This window comes from Borostomias antarcticus (genome assembly GCF_949987555.1).
Source record: "Borostomias antarcticus genome assembly, chromosome: 35".
Lineage (NCBI taxonomy): Eukaryota > Metazoa > Chordata > Actinopteri > Stomiiformes > Stomiidae > Borostomias > Borostomias antarcticus.
The window spans coordinates 1401695-1419361 of NC_140268.1; the positions used below are offsets into that span (position 1 = coordinate 1401695).

General features: G+C 51.7%; 1 protein-coding gene across 1 annotated transcript in view; it reads right to left on the minus strand.

Moving 5' to 3' along the window:
- The window catches only part of prr12b (proline rich 12b), a gene marked incomplete at both ends in the record, with an annotated part of 18761 nt that extends 1298 nt beyond the window's left edge, over positions 1-17463 (minus strand). Inside the window, 9 exon segments of the mRNA XM_084461009.1 lie at positions 31-174; positions 176-491; positions 493-596; positions 1603-1677; positions 2923-3126; positions 4150-8540; positions 9038-9199; positions 9743-9897; positions 17381-17463. Of these exon segments, the coding sequence (XP_084317135.1) occupies positions 31-174; positions 176-491; positions 493-596; positions 1603-1677; positions 2923-3126; positions 4150-8540; positions 9038-9199; positions 9743-9897; positions 17381-17463 (5634 nt within the window).
- Positions 17464-17667: the final 204 nt, after the last annotated feature.

Genomic DNA, 17667 nt, shown 5'->3' on the forward strand with positions numbered 1-17667 from the left:
TCCACGTCGTCCATGTTGGACTGAGCGTACATCTGCTGGTCCGTCCGTCCGTCGGCCTCGACCTCGGCCTCCACGCCGGCCCTCGTCCGCAGCGTGCCTCTGGGCGGGCGGCGTGGGCGGCAGCCCGAGGGGCGGGGCCTGCGGCGAGGTGGGTGGGGACGGCGTGGGCGGGGCCTGGGTCAGGGCCATGGCGGGCCGCCAGGGAGTGCGGCGTGTCGTAGAGGGCGGAGATGGCGGAGGAGATGCTCTTCTGGAGGTCCTGGTTCTTGCTGACCGAGTCCTCCTCGTCGGAGGAGAAGGAGGGCAGCGTCTCCAGGTTCCTCTTCAGCTCCTCGTCCAGACGCTTGCAGGGGCTGGGGCAGCCGCCGAGGGTCAGGCCCGCCTCGCCGGCGCCGAAGGGAGGCGGGGGGGGCGGGGGCGGCGGCGGGGGAGGCGAGGACAGCGGGCGGATGCCGCCTTTTAGAGAGGCGGAGTCGTCCGGCTCGCCGTCGCCCCGTCTGACCCAGGCCCGGCTCTCCAGGATGCTTCTTCCCCGTCTTCAGGAAGTCCAGGAACGACGCCATGAAGCCAGACTTGAGCTCCGTCTTGTCCTCCGTCTGGAAGGTTGGGGAGCAGAGAGGAGAGGAGAGGAGAGAGGAGAGAGGAGAGGAGAGGAGAGGAGAGGAGAGGAGAGGAGGAGGAGAGGAGAGGAGAGGAGAGGAGAGGAGAGGAGAGGAGAGGAGAGGAGAGGAGAGGAGAGGTTAGTGGAGGAGAGGAGAGGAGAGGAGAGGTTAGTGGAGGAGAGGAGAGGAACAGGAAAAAGAGGAAGAGAGGGGGATAATAACATAGACAGCAAGGAAAGGTACAACATTACCATCTTATACTGTACTTATACATAAACAAACAACAGTAGCCTCATAGTATATAAACCACCTAGTTAAATAACCTATATCTGTATTTGATGCAGTCTTTCTTGCATGGAATAAGCAGTCTCTCCAAGGACCTCTTTTCCTCACTTGACTTGAGGTAGTTCACCATAACAACCAGCAGGGGGGGTCCGAGAGCGCCAAACCATCATCGAGTAACCGTGGCAACAGCTACCCTGGCAACAGCCTTTTCTCTCCTCTCCCTTTCTCTCTCCCTCGTCTTTTGTCAGTCAGAAAGGGTCAGCCATCAATCACGACTCGAGTCTCCCTTTCGCCCTCTATCGGTAGCTGACATGCACGCACACACACACGCGCAAACACACACACACACACACACACACATCATCATCATCATCAACTAACACCCTCTAAACAAAAGCAAACAGGTTGTCTATCGTCGGCCTTGTCCAAACACAATCTTAACACCCTTGTCCTCCAGACTAGAACAAAACAAGTGAAGAGGGACCATAAACATGTGTGATTGATTGATTGATTGATTGATTGATTGACGGTGTGAACTGTAATCACCAAAGATGGGCGTGTCCCCCCCCCCACCCCCCCTCTGAGGGCTGAGGTTCCTCACCCCACCACTACTAAAGGAATCTATGAGTTATGACTTGTGAATATATGAGTTATGAATTATAAATGATGCTCTGAGTCGGGGGCTGTGATGAGTTGTGGGATCGTGGAGCCTCACCGAGCTGGAGAGCTTCTGCATGGCTGCCCAGGCGTCCGGGGGTATCTGTTCCTCGAGGTCCCTGTCCCACATCAGCTGAGGGGGTCACGAAAAAAGAAACACTCATTTAAAAAACACACAAAAAAGCACCAAAAACATGAAAAAAAAACATGTTTCTTTGTTTAGGTGAGGGTTTTTCATCTATTGTAGATGATTGATGTAGGGTAAATAAAGTTTGTTCAAAGGTTAGGTCAGTATGGTATGACGAGCACACATTTCTGTCCGTTTATTTTTTTTTAGGAATCCCATCAGAGGATTGAGAGTTTTTCCCTTCCTCTCAGGATCGTAACACACAGTCCATCCTGTTCATTTCACTGGACGCTTTCCGTGCGATCACATCCTCGCTGTTGCTGAGGCAACTACCAACCGCCATCTTACTTTTCCTACCAACAACCAGGAGGAATAAACAGGTGGGATCCTGAACATCAAACCATCACATAAACGACCGCATTCACACTAGCACCGTTCACTCCTCACATTCAGTCAACACGAGCTCGGGAATAACAACCAGAAACATTTCCCCGATGTCAAGGTTACTGTAATTAACGATATGCGACGGACTGTATGAAGAAAAATCCTCACGGTTTCTCTTTTCAAACCCGAAAATTGACCATCTAACCAAACCGCAAGATTCTGTTTTCAGTATGAATGTTTCAGTTTTCTTTGCGAGATGTCTGTTGATTCTCATTTCTCCTCAGAAGTGGAGTTCGTGCTTCATCCCAAGCTGTTAAGCGTGACGGAGAATATGAGAGAGATCTTCAGTTTGGTTTCATGCCACTGAGTATCACTCCTCAAGTATTACAGTTCTAACAGACTGGCAGACATCAAAAAACCTGGTGATCATAGTTCCAACAGACTGGCAGACATTACAAACCCTTGTGATTTCCAGACAGACGAACCATGTACCACAGCAGAAACTATAACATGTGTTACTGTACCGTGAGTACAAGCACAAATTATTTTCCAACTATAGAAGGGGCCTCCCCTCTCATATGCAATCACACGACAACCTGTCAACGAATCACATGACAACCTGTCAACAAATCAACAATCAGAACAGGCAAAAAGAAGATGAGTGCGAGGAAATTCTTAGCATGTGTAAACGCTAGCAGGCTATCTTTATTATACCTCAAACACAGGTATTCATTCTGTCTGCTTTCTCAGACACAGACAAAACCTAGACTCAGGACGTCAACGGCTTCTTAGCCCATGACTTCTCTCCAGGAAACGAGCCCAAACTCTTTCTCTCACACTCATAATTGGTGGAAGGGTTCCTCTCACCTCTTGGGCTTTCTGCTTCATCTTGTCCTGGGTCCGGTTCATATCGGTTCGGTTCAAGTCCATCCCGGCCGTGGGTCCGGGGCTCAGGCCCAGAGACGGCGCCGAGCCCACCGAGCCGTCGGACAGAACCGGGTCAGTGCTGGACAGGGAGTCCGTCCTCAACAACGAGTCTGACGGAGGCATCGAGGGGATAGGGAGCTTGATCTGGAACCAGGAAGGACGACGAACAAAGATGGAGGATAGAGAACGAGATCGATGAGTGAAAGGGAGGGAAAAGGAGAGAGAGGTTGTAAAGGTATGAAAAGAAAAAGAAGAAAATGGAATGGGTTAGAGTGCATTATTCTCTGTCCAAAAGTCAATTAATAAAGCTTCTATGGCCGAGCATAGCCTGATGAACTCCTGTGCCCATACCCACTCCATACCTGTCTTTCTCTGGTTAGCGTACCTAGCGTGCTAAACGTAGCTCCCTTCATACCCTTCTTTCTCTGGTTACCGTACCTAGCGTGCTAAACGTAGCTCACTTCATACCTGTCTTTCTCTGGTTACCGTACCTAGCGTGCTAAACGTAGCTCCCTTCATACCCTTCTTTCTCTGGTTACCGTACCTAGCGTGCTAAACGTAGCTCACTTCATACCTGTCTTTCTCTGGTTACCGTACCTAGCGTGCTAAACGTAGCTCACTTCATACCTGTCTTTCTCTGGCTACCGTACCTAGCGTGCTAAACGTAGCTCACTTCATACCTGTCTTTCTCTGGTTACCGTACCTAGCGTGCTAAACGTAGCTCACTTCATACCTGTCTTTCTCTGGTTACCGTACCTAGCGTGCTAAACGTAGCTCACTTCATACCTGTCTTTCTCTGGTTACCGTACCTAGCGTGCTAAACGTAGCTCACTTCATACCCTTCTTTCTCTGGTTACCGTACCTAGCGTGCTAAACGTAGCTCACTTCATACCTGTCTTTCTCTGGTTACCGTACCTAGCATGCTAAACGTAGCTCACTTCATACCCTTCTTTCTCTGGCTACCGTACCTAGCGTGCTAAACGTAGCTCACTTCATACCTGTCTTTCTCTGTTTACCGTACCTAGCGTGCTAAACGTAGCTCACTTGCCAGCTACTACACACACACACACACACACACACACACACACACACACACACACACACACACACACACACACACACACACAATCCGTTGAATGATTCTTTCAGGTTCTGGAGTGCCATTACCTTGATGGGCCTAATAGGCTCTTGATGCTGGCGCTGCTGTGGTTGTTGTTGTTGTTGCTGTTGTTGTTGTTGTTGTTGTTGATGATGGTGATGGTGTAAGTGCTGCTGTTGAAGGTGTGGGTGCTGTGGTTGGGGCTGGTGATGCTGCTGTTGGTGATGGTGCGGGTGCTGCTGAAGGTGCTGCTGTTGGTGGAACTGCTGTTGTTGTTCTTGTTGTTGTTGTTGATGATGTTGCTGTTGTTGATATTGGAGGTTGGGTACTTTGTTCATGTCCCGATGCATTTCCACCATCTCGTCGTCCCTCCTGCCCCGCCCCCGGCCCCGCCCACGGCCGCGACGACCCTCCCCGCCCACGGCTCCCATCAGCCCCCTGCAGTACGGCGGCTCGGGGAGCGGACGGATGCGGGGGCGCCCGCGGGGCCGGGGCGGCCCTTCCCGCTTGGGCTTGGTCGGCTTCCTGCCCCGTTTCTTGGGGCCGTCGTGGGGAAGCTGCTGGGTGGGCGGGCCCAGCGAGGGGTACCCCGCCGCCTGGCAGAAGTCCAGGTCGCCCATCAGAGGGCTGAGCCCGCCCACGCCGGACCCCCCGCCGGACTTCCTGCAGCTGGACACCAGGTCGGGCAGCAGGTCGGGGAGGCGGCGGCTGTTGAGGCGGATGTCGGCCGGCACGTTGGCCTTGTCCTCGTCGTCCTCGAACTCGTACTCCTGGGCGTAGGTCTTCTTGGCCTGGGACTGCGGATCGCGCCGCTGCTTCAGGAGGTGGAAGGAGCTGGTCTTTAGGAGCTTCTTGGGCCGAGAGGAGCAGAAGATGGGAGAGGTCAGCCCGCCCGCGCCTCCTCCTCCTCCTCCCACGCCCTGACCTCCCATCATCTTCCCCACCGAGCCGTCCCCGGGGACGCCCATGCCCAGGCCAGGGGGCTGCGACTGGATCAGCCCCAGCTGCTCGGTGTTCACAGTGGACGGGAGCTCGTGGGTCTTCAGGGAGTCCAGGTCCAGGTGCATGGTCCCGTTCCCGGCCTCCGAGAGGCTGTGGCAGTACTGCCCGTACCCTTGGTCCCCGTGGTGACCCATCATGTCGTAGCCGCCTCCGCCGCCCGCCTTGATGCCCTCCATGCCCTCTTGCCCCTGCCCGCGGGCTTCGGGGACGCCCTCTTGCACCCCTTGGCCTGCTACGGCGCCGCCGGCACAGCTGGACTTGTAGTCGTCCGAGCAGAACATGTCCTCCATGCCCGGGAAGAAGGAGCGGTCCTCGTCCTGCAGGAGGGAGTCGGGGAAACAGATGGAGGTGAGGGGAACGAACCTCTGCTGCTGCTGGTTCTGGTTCTGAACCGATTTCCCCACCGGGCTCACAGTGTCAAACTGGTGCTCTTTGAGCTGGTCCAACTGGGACTGCGAGAGCTGGGCCTCTTGGTCCCTCTGCTGAGGCTGCTGCTGCGATCCCACGTTAGGCGCCAACTGGTGTGCGTGGGCGTGGGGGTGGGCGTGGGGGTGCGGGAGCTGGTGGTGGGGGTGGGCCTGCTGCGGGTGGTGGGCGTGGGGGTGGGCGTGGTGCGGGTTGAGGTGGTGCAGGTGGGAGGGCGCCGAGAGGCCCAGGTCGGGCTCGGACAGGAAGTCGTGGAGCTCCGAGGCCGCCTGCTGAGGATGGTGGGACTGGTGATGCGGCGGCAACCTGTGCTGCTGCTGCTGCCGGTGTCTGTCGGCCCCGCCTCCGTCCCCGCCCCCCACCACGCCCCTCTCCGGAGCGCCGTCCCTGCTGTTGGCCCGGGAGAGGGAGCGCTCCAGCATGTCCAGCGGCGACACCGAGTTCTGGCCGGCTTGACCCTGGTCTCTGGGCTGGGCGCCGCGGCCGTAGTGGGCCTCCAAAGCCTGGGACTGGAGTTGGAGCTGCAGCTGGGAGGACTGGGACTGACTGTGGGCGTCCACCCCGGTGGGCCCGCCCCCTCCGCCGGCCGCGCCCATCAGAGCCTGCTGACTCATAGCGTGTGGAGGAGGAGGAGGAGGAGGAGGAGGGGGAGGAGCTTGCTGGGCGTCCATCTTGCGAGTGGTGTGGGATAGGACGGACTGGAGCATGTGGGCGGAGGGAGGCTGCTGTGATTGGTCGGGGGGGGAGTCCATCAAGGGGAGGGACTGTCGGGACTGCTGTTGGAGGTCGGGGGTCTTGCGCAGGTACGTCAGCTCGGACGCGTCCGGGGGCTTCTTCAGCTCCATGTGGGCGTGTCCGTGGGCGTGTCCGTGGTGGGCGTGTTGGGGGTGGTGGGGGTGTTGGTGTTGAGCGTACGGGTCGCCCCCCCGCCGGTAGTGCACCACGGAGTCCAGGGCGTCATGTTGGTGGGCGTGGGGGTGGGCGTGCGACAGGGAGTCGGCGCCCGACCGGCGCGCCTGTTCGCCCTTGGCCTGCTGCTGGTTCTTCTTCAGGGACATCTCCAGCTGGCTCTCCAGACCGCTGGCGCCTCCCCCCGCGCCCGCCGGCCCCGGGGCGCCGCTGTTGGTGGCGCTGTTGGTGCGGATGACGCTCTGGAGGTGGTAGCGCTCCTCCGAGGCCTTGTTCAGGTCGTAGGCCAGCCCCTTGGCCGCGTCCCGGGCCTGGGTCATGACCTGGGCGGGCGCCGGCGGAGGAGGAGGCTGCTGAGGGTGGTGCTGGGCCGGGAGGGGCGCCGGGCTCTGGGCGTGCAGCAGGTGCTGGATCAGGAAGTCGTCGTCGTCGTCTTCGTCCTCGTCCTGGGAGCGCTCCATCCCCAGCATGTCGGAGTCGGGTTTGGGTTTGGGCGGCGGCGGGTGGTAGGCCTGCCCCTGCGGCGCCCGGGTGTCGGGGTAGCCCTGCGGCGAGGACAGGAAGGCGGGCGATAGGACCTGGGGGAGGTATTTGTTGGCGGCGGATCCTCCGGGGGACTGCGTGGGCGAGTGCAGCCCGGGCCGGACGATAGAGTTGCCGGAGTGGGAGGGGCTAGAGTCGGGCAGGTGGTAGGCGCCCCCGCCCCCGCTCCCGCCGCTGCTGGCCCCGCCCGCGGACCCCGCCCCGCTCCCCACCGACCCGCCGGACGCCAGGAGCACCGGGGAGTGACCCTGCCCCCCGTACACCAGGGAGGGGCTCCCCGCGCCCCCCAGGGAGGCGGGCATCGAGCCGTAGCCCGAGTCCGTGCCGTAGACCACCTCCGCGGAGAAGGAGCGCGCCACCGGCGCCAGCCCTCCGTAGGCCTTCCCGGCTCCGCCCCCCGGCGCGGAGCTCAGGTCCTGGGCCTGGGGGGAGCTGAAGCCCCCGTAGGGCTGAGCGCCGAGGTGCTGGTTGGGGGAGTAGGACTGGGGTTGCTGCTGCTGAGGGGGGGTGTGGCCTGGGAGGGCGGGGCCGGACTTGACGGACGCCACCGGGGAGCCGTACGCCGAGAGGCAGGGCTTGGGCGCGGGGGCGGAGGACACCGGAGGGGGCGGGGGAGGAGGAGGAGGAGGAGGAGGAGGAGGGGGGGGCGGGGGCGCGGACTGGGGCGGAGGCTGCTGCCGGGAGGGCGCGGCGGAGGAGGAGGAGCCGGAGGGAGGGTTGGGGTTGGAGGAGGAGGAGGTGGAGGGGGTGGAGGAGGAGGCCGAGGGGGGCGTGTGGGGAGTCCGGGAGGAGGACGAGCCGGAGCCCGACGAGGAGTAGCCGCTGCTGGAGCCGGAGCTTTTGGCGGCCTTGGATACGGAGGAGGAGGAGGCCGAGGAGGAGGTGTAGGCCGGCTGGATGATGGGCCGGTACACCTGCTCGGCCCGGGGGGACGGCTTGGGCTCGGAGGACGGACTCTGGTCGTCCAGCGGGCTACAGGACACGCCCCCGTGGCGGTGGTGCGCCATCTGCTGGTACCCGGACGCCCCGCAGCTGAGGTAGTGCTGCAGTGGATGTGGCGCGGCGGACGGGATCTGCGCCTGCGCCGGCGACGAGCGCTGGTAGTGCTTGATGACGCTGTCCTGCCGAGGGACCGCCCTCTCCTGCGGCGGCGGCGGCGGCGCCGACGAGAACACGGAGGCGTTGTAGAGCTGGGAGGGCTGGTCCTGCAGCTGGGACGACAGCAGGTTGAACTGGGGAGGGGCCAGGTGGCGGCCGGAGGGTGTGGGCGGGGCTTGCGGAGGGGGCGGATCCTGCGAGCCGCGGTAGGCGGCGCTCTGCGAGGACAGCAGCCGGTCGAAGCCCAGGCCGGATTGGGGCGGAGCTTTGATGTGGAGCAGGGGGTCGTGGGGGGAGAGGAGGCCGTTGGAGGTGGGGCTGAAGGTGGGCGTGTCCTGGAGGGAGAGCGAGGGGGTGAAGGAGCGCCCGGAGAAGGAGGCCGGGTGCTGATAGGCCGAGAGGGCGGAGGAGGAGGGGAAGGAGCCGGAGCCGGGGAGAGCCCCGGAGATGAAGAGTTCGGCCGGGTTGGGCGTGTGCATCGCTACGGAAACAGAGGAAGATGAGGGACAGATACTTTGATATTCTGCAACCGACAATCAAGGTGTATTTGTTTACTTAAAATACTGTATATGTAACCCTCTTTTCTGTCTTGTTATGTCTTGTCATGTCTTATTATGTCTTCTGTCTTGTCGAGTGTTACATATGGACATTGATTGTTTATGATTTGTGTGTGTTTTGTGTATGGTGGTTATAAAATATAAATAAAATGATTGAAAGAAAGGAACGTAGGTGCGACAATTTGATATTTTAATTAACAAATACTATTTTGAGCCTTAGAGATGTTTAATGTCTTCCACTTCGTATTCACTCAAATACCCTTATATTTTTTGAGGATTATATGGAAATTTGAAATTAGAAATTAAGAACCACTGTAACTCACAACTACAGTCATGACAACTTGGATTGGTTTGGTTGCCAGGTTTGAGCTCCTATCCCCATTTGCACTCCACACACACACACACACACACACACACTTACCGGTCTGCCAGGAGGGTGCGCGGAACTGGGAGAGGAGGGAGGAGGCGGAGGGGGGGGGCTGTGGCCCCCGGGACTCCAGGGCGGAGATCAGGTTCATGACGGAGGGGTCGGGGCCCGAGGGACCAGCGTGGTGGAGCCCGGCGTCAAACAGCCCCGACAGCCCTGAGAAGAGGGGGGGGGGGGGGTGAGGGGGGAGGGGAGGGAGGGGGGTGAGGGGGTGAGGGGGGGGGGTGAGAAACTACATCCACCTGCACGGTCCGTCTGACGGGAGCACTCATCATGTCTTAATGTCTTATTGTCGTATTTCGTAGTGTCTATAGTGTCTTAATGTCTTATTTCGTAGTGTCTATAGTGTCTTAATGTCTTATTTCGTAGTGTCTATAGTGTCTTAATGTCTTATTTCGTAGTGTCTATAGTGTCTTAATGTCTTATTGTCTTATTTCGTAGTGTCTATAGTGTCTTAATGTCTTATTGTCATATTTCGTAGTGTCTATAGTGTCTTAATGTCTTATTTCGTAGTGTCTATAGTGTCTTAATGTCTTATTTTGTAAACGTCTCCTGTCATATTGTTGTAATGTCTTACTGTCTTATGTCTTAAGTCATGTCTTGATGTCTGAGAGTGCCGGGCACAGTGCATTTCATTGTATTTTATAAAAACACACGACAATAAAAGCCTTGAACTTGAACTTGTTGAGTTGACCTTACCTAGGCTCCGCCCAGCCGGCCCCCAAGCCCCGCCCTGCCCGGAGCTGCCTGGGTGGTGATTGGTTGCATAGCCCTGCAGAGGGTGAGGTGTCGCGTACGCCTGGCGGTGGAGCAGCTCGGAGTCTGGGTGTGAAGACCGGGAGCCGTACACCAGGCTGGAGGAGGAGCCACAGGGACACACGGAAAGATTTATCAATCAATCAATCAATCAATCAATCAATCAATCAATCAATCAAAGCTTTATTTGTATAGCGCATTTCATACCCAGAGGCAACACAATGCGCTTTACAGAGAACAAGGGAGGAGGGCATACGACCCACTCTACATATTTAGAGAAAGCTTGGGACAAACGAACAAAGATAACTTGTATGTGATGCATTATAGGATTCTGACGAAAGACTGTTATTTTTATTTATTTATTTTCTGTTATTGTTTGGATACATTGCGTAGCTTACAAACCGTGAGAAGTGTGTGTGATATAGTTCATTATCGTTTATCGTTTATGGTGTCTTATAATCCCATAAGGGATGGGTCCTCGGACATGACACGAAAATAAATATTCATTCATTCATTCATTCACAGAACACGCTGCATTTACTCACTTATCTGGCCCCCGGGTGATTACTGTTTTTTTGCTTCCCTCTGGAATATGTAGAGAGTGGGTCGTATGCCCACCTCCCTTGTTCTCTGTAAAGCGCATTGTGTTTCGTCTGGGTATGAAATGCGCTATACAAATAAAGCTTTGATTGATTGATTGATTGATTTACTTGATCAATGGCTCGGGTGGTTATGTGTGACTGTGGTGGGTCAGCTATATTCACATTTTGGCCTCAAGGTCCACAGTTCCACTGGATTTCGTAGTTATAATTTATTAATAGATGTTACTCACTGTAAATGATCGTCGTAGCGTGTTTTGGGTGTGGTGACCAAGATGTGTATAAGGACAACTTACACAGCAAACAAGAATTTGTATCTAGCTTTTTCTTTGTGAAAGCAGAGTACTGAATTGACTAGAATTTTGTAATTCTTTTGGCGTACTTTATTTAATAGGTGAACACGATGACCAATTATGTGAACCAAAATGGGACAGAATACTTTTTTCATTTCAGTGCGACTTTAATTAACAATGTTATACTGGGAAGATACCAGTGTTTTAGGAAATGTAACAGGATGAGGAGAAGAAGAAGGAGGCTGATGTTGAGGCCAGAGGAGCATTGTGGGTACAGGTAGTTCCAGACCATCCATTGTTAATAATGTCAGGCCAATTTCCATATAAGCATTAGGCATAAGAATAAGGCAATTACCATAATGATACATGATCACGCTGACGTGATACCGGCTGTGCAGTGGCGAGACCAAACCGCCACGTTCTTAACCAGATTCAATACAAGGAAACAAAATGGTGAACGCAGCTGAACCAGCGTGTAAAAAGCCTTTTCATCGTCTGTGTGGTCGTCTTCCTGAGATGCTTTCTGCTCCCAATTCCCTTTAGATGTGCTGCCATGAAAGAACCAAACGCCACCGTACCTCTTGTTCCTGTGTGTGTCTGGTTCCTGTGTCTGGTTCCTGTGTCTGGTTCCTGTGTCTGGTTCTTGTGTCTGGTTCCTGTGTCTGGTTCTTGTGTCTGGTTCCTGTGTCTGTGTGTGTCTGGTTCCTGTGTCTGGTTCCTGTGTCTGGTTCCTGTGTCTGGTTCCTGTGTCTGGTTCCTGTGTCTGGTTCCAGTGTCTGGTTCCTGGGTCTGGTTCCTGTGTCTGTGTGTGTCTGATTCCTGTGTCTGTGTGTGTCTGGTTCCTGGGTCTGGTTCCTGGGTCTGGTTCCTGTGTCTGGTTCCTGTGTCTGGTTCCTGGGTCTGGTTCCTGTGTCTGGTTCCTGTGTCTGTGTGTCTGGTTCCTGTGTCTGGTTCCTGTGTCTGGTTCCTGGGTCTGGTTCCTGTGTCTGCCTGTCCATGGTGATGGATCACCTCTCTAATCTACCTACCCTTCATACCCTTTATTTACTTCTACAAACTGCAGGCATGGAATGAGCTTCTACTTGTCAGCATACTGTACTACATAGGACAACATTTAGTCATTATTTGCAGTGTAACCCTGGAATATACCTGGTTTAAGGTTTTGCTTGTTCAAATATGAAAATGGAGACTTAACAAAAAAAAAGTTCAACAAACTGATTTCAACTTCAAACCCAAAAATATCAGGTGTTTTAGAGAAAACAGAATCTTTCTCTCTCTCTCTTTCGCACCCACACACACACACACACACACACACACACACACACACACACACACACACACACACACACACACACACACACACACAAATGTGTGCTACTGAGAATTGGGGCCACACATAAATTGTGCATTCTGTATGTATTCATTCAGCACACAATAGACCCAAACATCGTATTCACAGCTAACGCCGTATTCAAGTTCTATTTTTGAACTACTGAAGAAGTAGGTTGCCACCCATTGGGTCTCTCGTAAGAGTCGTGATTGGCCGAGCCTGTATCGCTAATTAACCAATCAGCTACAGCTGGTGAGGTTGTTTCCAAGTCGCGCATACTCAATCAGGAGTGGGAGACAGTTATAGCTGGCCAGACAACAAAGCCACAAGGCAAGATCCAGTGTTTTCATTGATAAGTGTGGTTAGCCGAGTGCCCGACCGCTTCCTCTTCAGAGGATGTGCTAAGTTTAGCCACGACCCTGTTAGCACGTGCCGTTCTGACTCAGTCTCCAGGCCATCTACTGTTCGACTGTGTTTATGTGGGAATTGTGGGTGTTCTTATATATACAGCCACTATGTTCCCTGTCTGTGTGTGGAGAGAGGTTTCTGGAGATGCAAGCCGCAGGATTCGACTGTTTAAATGGACTACAACTCTTAAGTGCTTTGAGAACTACACACGGTATACGCAGTTTACTCAATCAATCAATCAACCAACCAATCAATCAATCAATCAATCAACCAATCAAATCAGTCAATCAGTCAATCATTCAATCAATCAATCAGTCAGTCAGTCAGTCAGACTTTATCTATATAGCACAGTTCAGTCAGGCAATGAAATGTGCTTCACAGAAAAGGGGGGAAAATACATACTAACCCTTACACTCCTTTTAAAGATGGACGAAAAAAAACAGGTCACCCATGTGTGCAAACAAAAATACTCACACATACTACTCTAGTACTAATACGAGTCTAGCAGTCAATCAACAATAGTGGACACATTCCACCTCAGCCGCAACCAATCACAGCACCCACCTGTGTGAGGCCTGAGTGTCAGTAGGCCCTAAACCAATCAGCACCTCGGCTACAGAGATGGTAGAGGAAGGAGTCACTGGGGGCTAATTTGAGCGATCACACACACACACACACACACACCACGGTTGATATCCTCTTATCACTTAGGATTTCTTTGCAAGCGCTGATAGTCAATTCTGTCACTAAGCCATTTTGCTATTTCTTTGATGTTTCACAAGCAGTCTCACAATCACTTTAACCAAAGCTCCTTGATTGTCAGTTTAACGAGCACAATGCATTGGCAGTTCCCACATTGAGATGAAGATTGTCGGTTTCTTGCCAAATGAATCAATGGAATGTACTCAGTTGAGTGCTAATCTCTGACACGGGCGCAGATGCAGTTTTCAAAACGAGCAGCGAGTCTCTCCGCTCGTATCTCCTCTACCTGGCCCTCGAGGTCTCTCCTCTGCCGTTCCCCGACTCGTTTCCGCTCCTCGTTCTTCAAGCGCCGCTCCCTCCCTTTCTTCACCTCCCCTCGCTAAATGTTCCCCCCATTTTGCGGCTCGCTCCTTCATCTCCTCGCGGAGAGGAGCTGCGGTCCTTCAGGTGGTAAACGAGGGACCCGAGGAGAGAGGGGCCCCGCTCCATTAGGCGCTCGTTAAGAGAACTCCGTTCATCTGACAGGATGCTTCCACTTTTTGGACGGTCGCTTCGTTTCAGTTAAACTTTGATAAAGCGTCGTCTTGTTTTCCTCAGGTTGCTCGTCCAACACGGAGTCCACGTAGAGAGAGAGAGAGAGACACAGAGTCCACGCAGAGAGAGAGAGAGAGACACAGAGTCCACGTAGAGAGAGAGAGAGACACAGAGTCCACGGAGAGAAAGAGAGAGAGATTCTACTGCTGTAACTGAGCACTGCAGACAGAAGGGGATTACATTTACTATGCAATGTGATTGGGGGAATATATAGGTGCTACTGTGCTGATAGAGTCTGGGGGTCTGGGGGTAGTGGGGGTCCGAGGGTAGGGGTTGTCTGGGGGTAGGGGGGTCTGGAGGTAGGGGGATAGTGGGGGTCCGGGGGTATGGGTTGTCTGGGGGGTCCGCAGGTCCTAGCTCAGTTGAAGCGTGTTGCTCACTGCACTAGATTTGAGACCTACAGTACCAGATTGATACTACACAGTTGTGGATATCCTTCAGTATTTGCTCAATTACTCAGAAAATAGTATATTATGAAGCCTAATAGAAGTCAGAATGTAATGTAGATGAATACTGTATCAGGTGTTGACAGGAAGCAGAATTCCAATTAGTAATAATGGCATTGAAGGAGCCATGCTAATCTACTAGCCTGTATAGTCACAAGGACATCACATATCCAGAATGGTAACTGTATCTTCAGCCATGTTGGCCAGCTGTGAGGTAACCAATGGTGTTTTAGGTCTTCTGTGGTGACAAAATAGAATAAATACAGGAGTGACGTGTAAAAAAGAAAAGAAAAAAGAGTGCTGCATTGTGGGTTATCATATTGCAGCAGATGCCCACAAAGAGCTCGGTGGTTATTAGGTAACCGTTGATGATGAGAGTGCACGGTTCACCACTTATATGAAATAAAAGCATGAAATCATACAATCCATTTGCGTAAACCAATATGCATTTGTCGAACCTTTACTTGATCATGGACATAAATCATCAACAGTTATTATTGGTATAATGTAATAAACATGCAAGCATCTTTTTGGAATGTGCATTAAAAGCAGCACATTTTATGTTTTTTGTAAAAGGCCCGATCTTAAATGTGGGAGGTATAGGAGGTCTTCAGGAAGACACCTGGACTTCACCACTCAGCCTATGAGCTGGGAGATGCCCTTGACTTTGGGCTTACAGGCCATTAAACAACTGTCTCCTCCAGCACACGGGACATCAGATGGAGTGGGGGGGGGGGGGAGAGCAACGGTGATGGGCAACGGCTGAACTTAAGTTCACCAGCGATTTCAGCCCCCGCCAAGCAACGGAAATGTGTTTTCGACTCTGCTGCATGTCCTTCTGCGCCTCTGCTCGGTGACAAGCATGCTGATGCAAAATGCACCAAATGCACACATAGGAAAGTTTGTGATTTCCTGTGTGAATATGATGCTTGAGGTTGCAGGCAGAGAAGGAGAATATGAGTCATCGAACATCTTTGAGCACAAGCCCTGAATGGAGACTTGCACCTAAGTCACCACAACAATCTTTATTATGCATTGGCAAATTATATTGTACAATTGTGTAATAATATTATTCACGAGAGTAATTACCAAACATACAAATGTGTATCTTTGGAAATATGTTTCACTTTTATAGATATATATTAAAACAACATTACATAATGTAATGGATACTGGGCTTTTAATATAATAATCATTATATTAAATCATTTCCAGCTATAGGTCTGAATTGGCAGATAACTACTTGCATATTATATCTAAACACAAGTTAATCTAAGGTTTATCAAGGGTCACCCAAAATATATTACAAAAAGGTTCCCCTCTCAATAACACCAGATCAAAACATACAAAACGATTATGAATAACTGGGGGATGAACAGTTTTCACCAATTTGAAAATATGTATAATCTTGTTAATATTTACAGCTAAATACAGTGTGAGATAGGTGATGCACTTGTGCAAAGCCAGATATACCTTGTCAATGCAATGCAAACGGAAAGACAGACTGGAAGACTATTCACTATCATGTTTCTTCCTCTTCTTATTTATTCTTGAATTCTATTTATGAATTGTAGTATTTTCTACTAATTGTAGTATTTTCTGCATTACTGTATACATTGTATGTATTGTACTGTATGTTTTAGTTGAGGACTCTTGGAAGACTAGCCGATGGCTAAAAGAGATCCTAATAAACAAACAAACTGGAAAAAGAAAGCAACCAACATCAAGCACGGTGTAATTGATTTGGTTGTCAAGGCGACTGATTTGGTTGTCAAGGCGACTGATTTGGTTGTCAAGGCGACTGCTAATGTGCGTAGCCGGGTCGCCTTTGATCTTTAGCTTAGTTGCTAAGTAGGCCGAGAACCACCGACACAGACTGAGAGAAACCAACCGAGAGAGACCAACCACTGGTTCGACTGTAACCATTTGGTAACAACCGTCGTCTTCCCTACCAAAATATGTATAATTTATAAGAGTGACACTTTCTGAGGAACATTAACTGACTAACTGAGACGAGCTAGCTCGATGTAGCCTAGCATTGGTTAGCTAGCTGGCTAGTGGAATTAAACTCCTAATTTAGGTAGCCTAGTATTAATTAATTTCATGCATTTCCACGATAATTCACAGTCTGTTGACTTGAGATTCCCCCCTGTGTATTGAAAATACGTTAAAAGCGTAAAAAATACGTTAAAAATACGTTACAGCCTGCTAGCTAGCTGCGTTAATACCCACACATGATGCTAAGCTAGCTAGCATAATCAACTATGAATGAAAATGCACTGAACCTAATGTGGTTTTCGGTTCGTTTGATTAAGCTAGCGAGCTAGAGAGTAAAGTCACCTACAAAGTGAAGCTTCATTTAATTATTACACAGTCATTGGAAAGATGGTGGCAGTTAATCACTTAAAATTGTAAATTATTGTCCCAATACAGTTCATTAATTCACTGCATTTGTAAGATTGCCTGCTAACGTTACAGGTTTGTTGCTCAAAGGTTTATTTGTTGGCCGATGAATACAAATGCCTTTTTAGACTCAAGTTTTTCCCCTTATGGACTAGTTGCATATTATAAATTAAGTGTTTGCATAATTGCAGCATTGCACCACCATAATATTTCTACTTTGCAGCATGAGAATTGCATTTGTGAACAGTGAGTGAGTTACAGTAGCCATGCAGCTGCAGACAGTAGCCTGCTTGCAACCATCACATTGCATGTATTTTTGATTTGTAGGATGTAGCTAGCTAATTAGTGCAAATTAGTGCATTGCACACATCATGCATACAATGCATTTGTCACAAATGCGCAGTCTACAAACGGTCAAACGTGGTGAAATGTGCATTATTTCTTTGCAACATGCCTTTTTCCTTCATTTTTTTTTTTTTTTTAATAATACGAGCTGTATTCTCCAACCCATCCCCCTCTTTTCTCCCCACACCCCCCCCTCTTTTCTGTCTCGGTCTACCTTCCGTATCACGCATTAACCCTCGATCGCATTCCTTGCATTTTCAAGACACCTTCCTTCCCTTCCTTGCTAATGACAATCCAGATCTGTACCTGAAGCGTGCAAACATAGCAAGCTGACCTATGCATATGAATGCAGTGCAGATAGAGGGAGCACGGATTGCAATGCATCGGCATGGGCATTGTTACAGCAAGCTAAGCATATTTACCCTGTATATAGGTGCACATGCAGGGGTGCAAACCCTTACCTTGCTTTCGCCGATCTCTCGTAACTCCATCCCGTACCAGCGCCCAAATCACCAAATCCTGTACCAGGGTAATTTCTATCCATTAAAGAGAAGACTAGGGGTGAAGATGGGAGAGTGTAAGGGGGGAGGGGAGGGAGGAGATGTGTTCAATTCACGCAATCACTCCTCCGTGTTCTTGTTTCCCTGTGTTCAGAGTGTGTTTATTCCTCCAGACTAGGACCAGAGGAGGGAGAGAGAGGGAGGGAGGGGAGGAGAGGAGGGGGAGATGGAGGATACAGAGAGAGGGG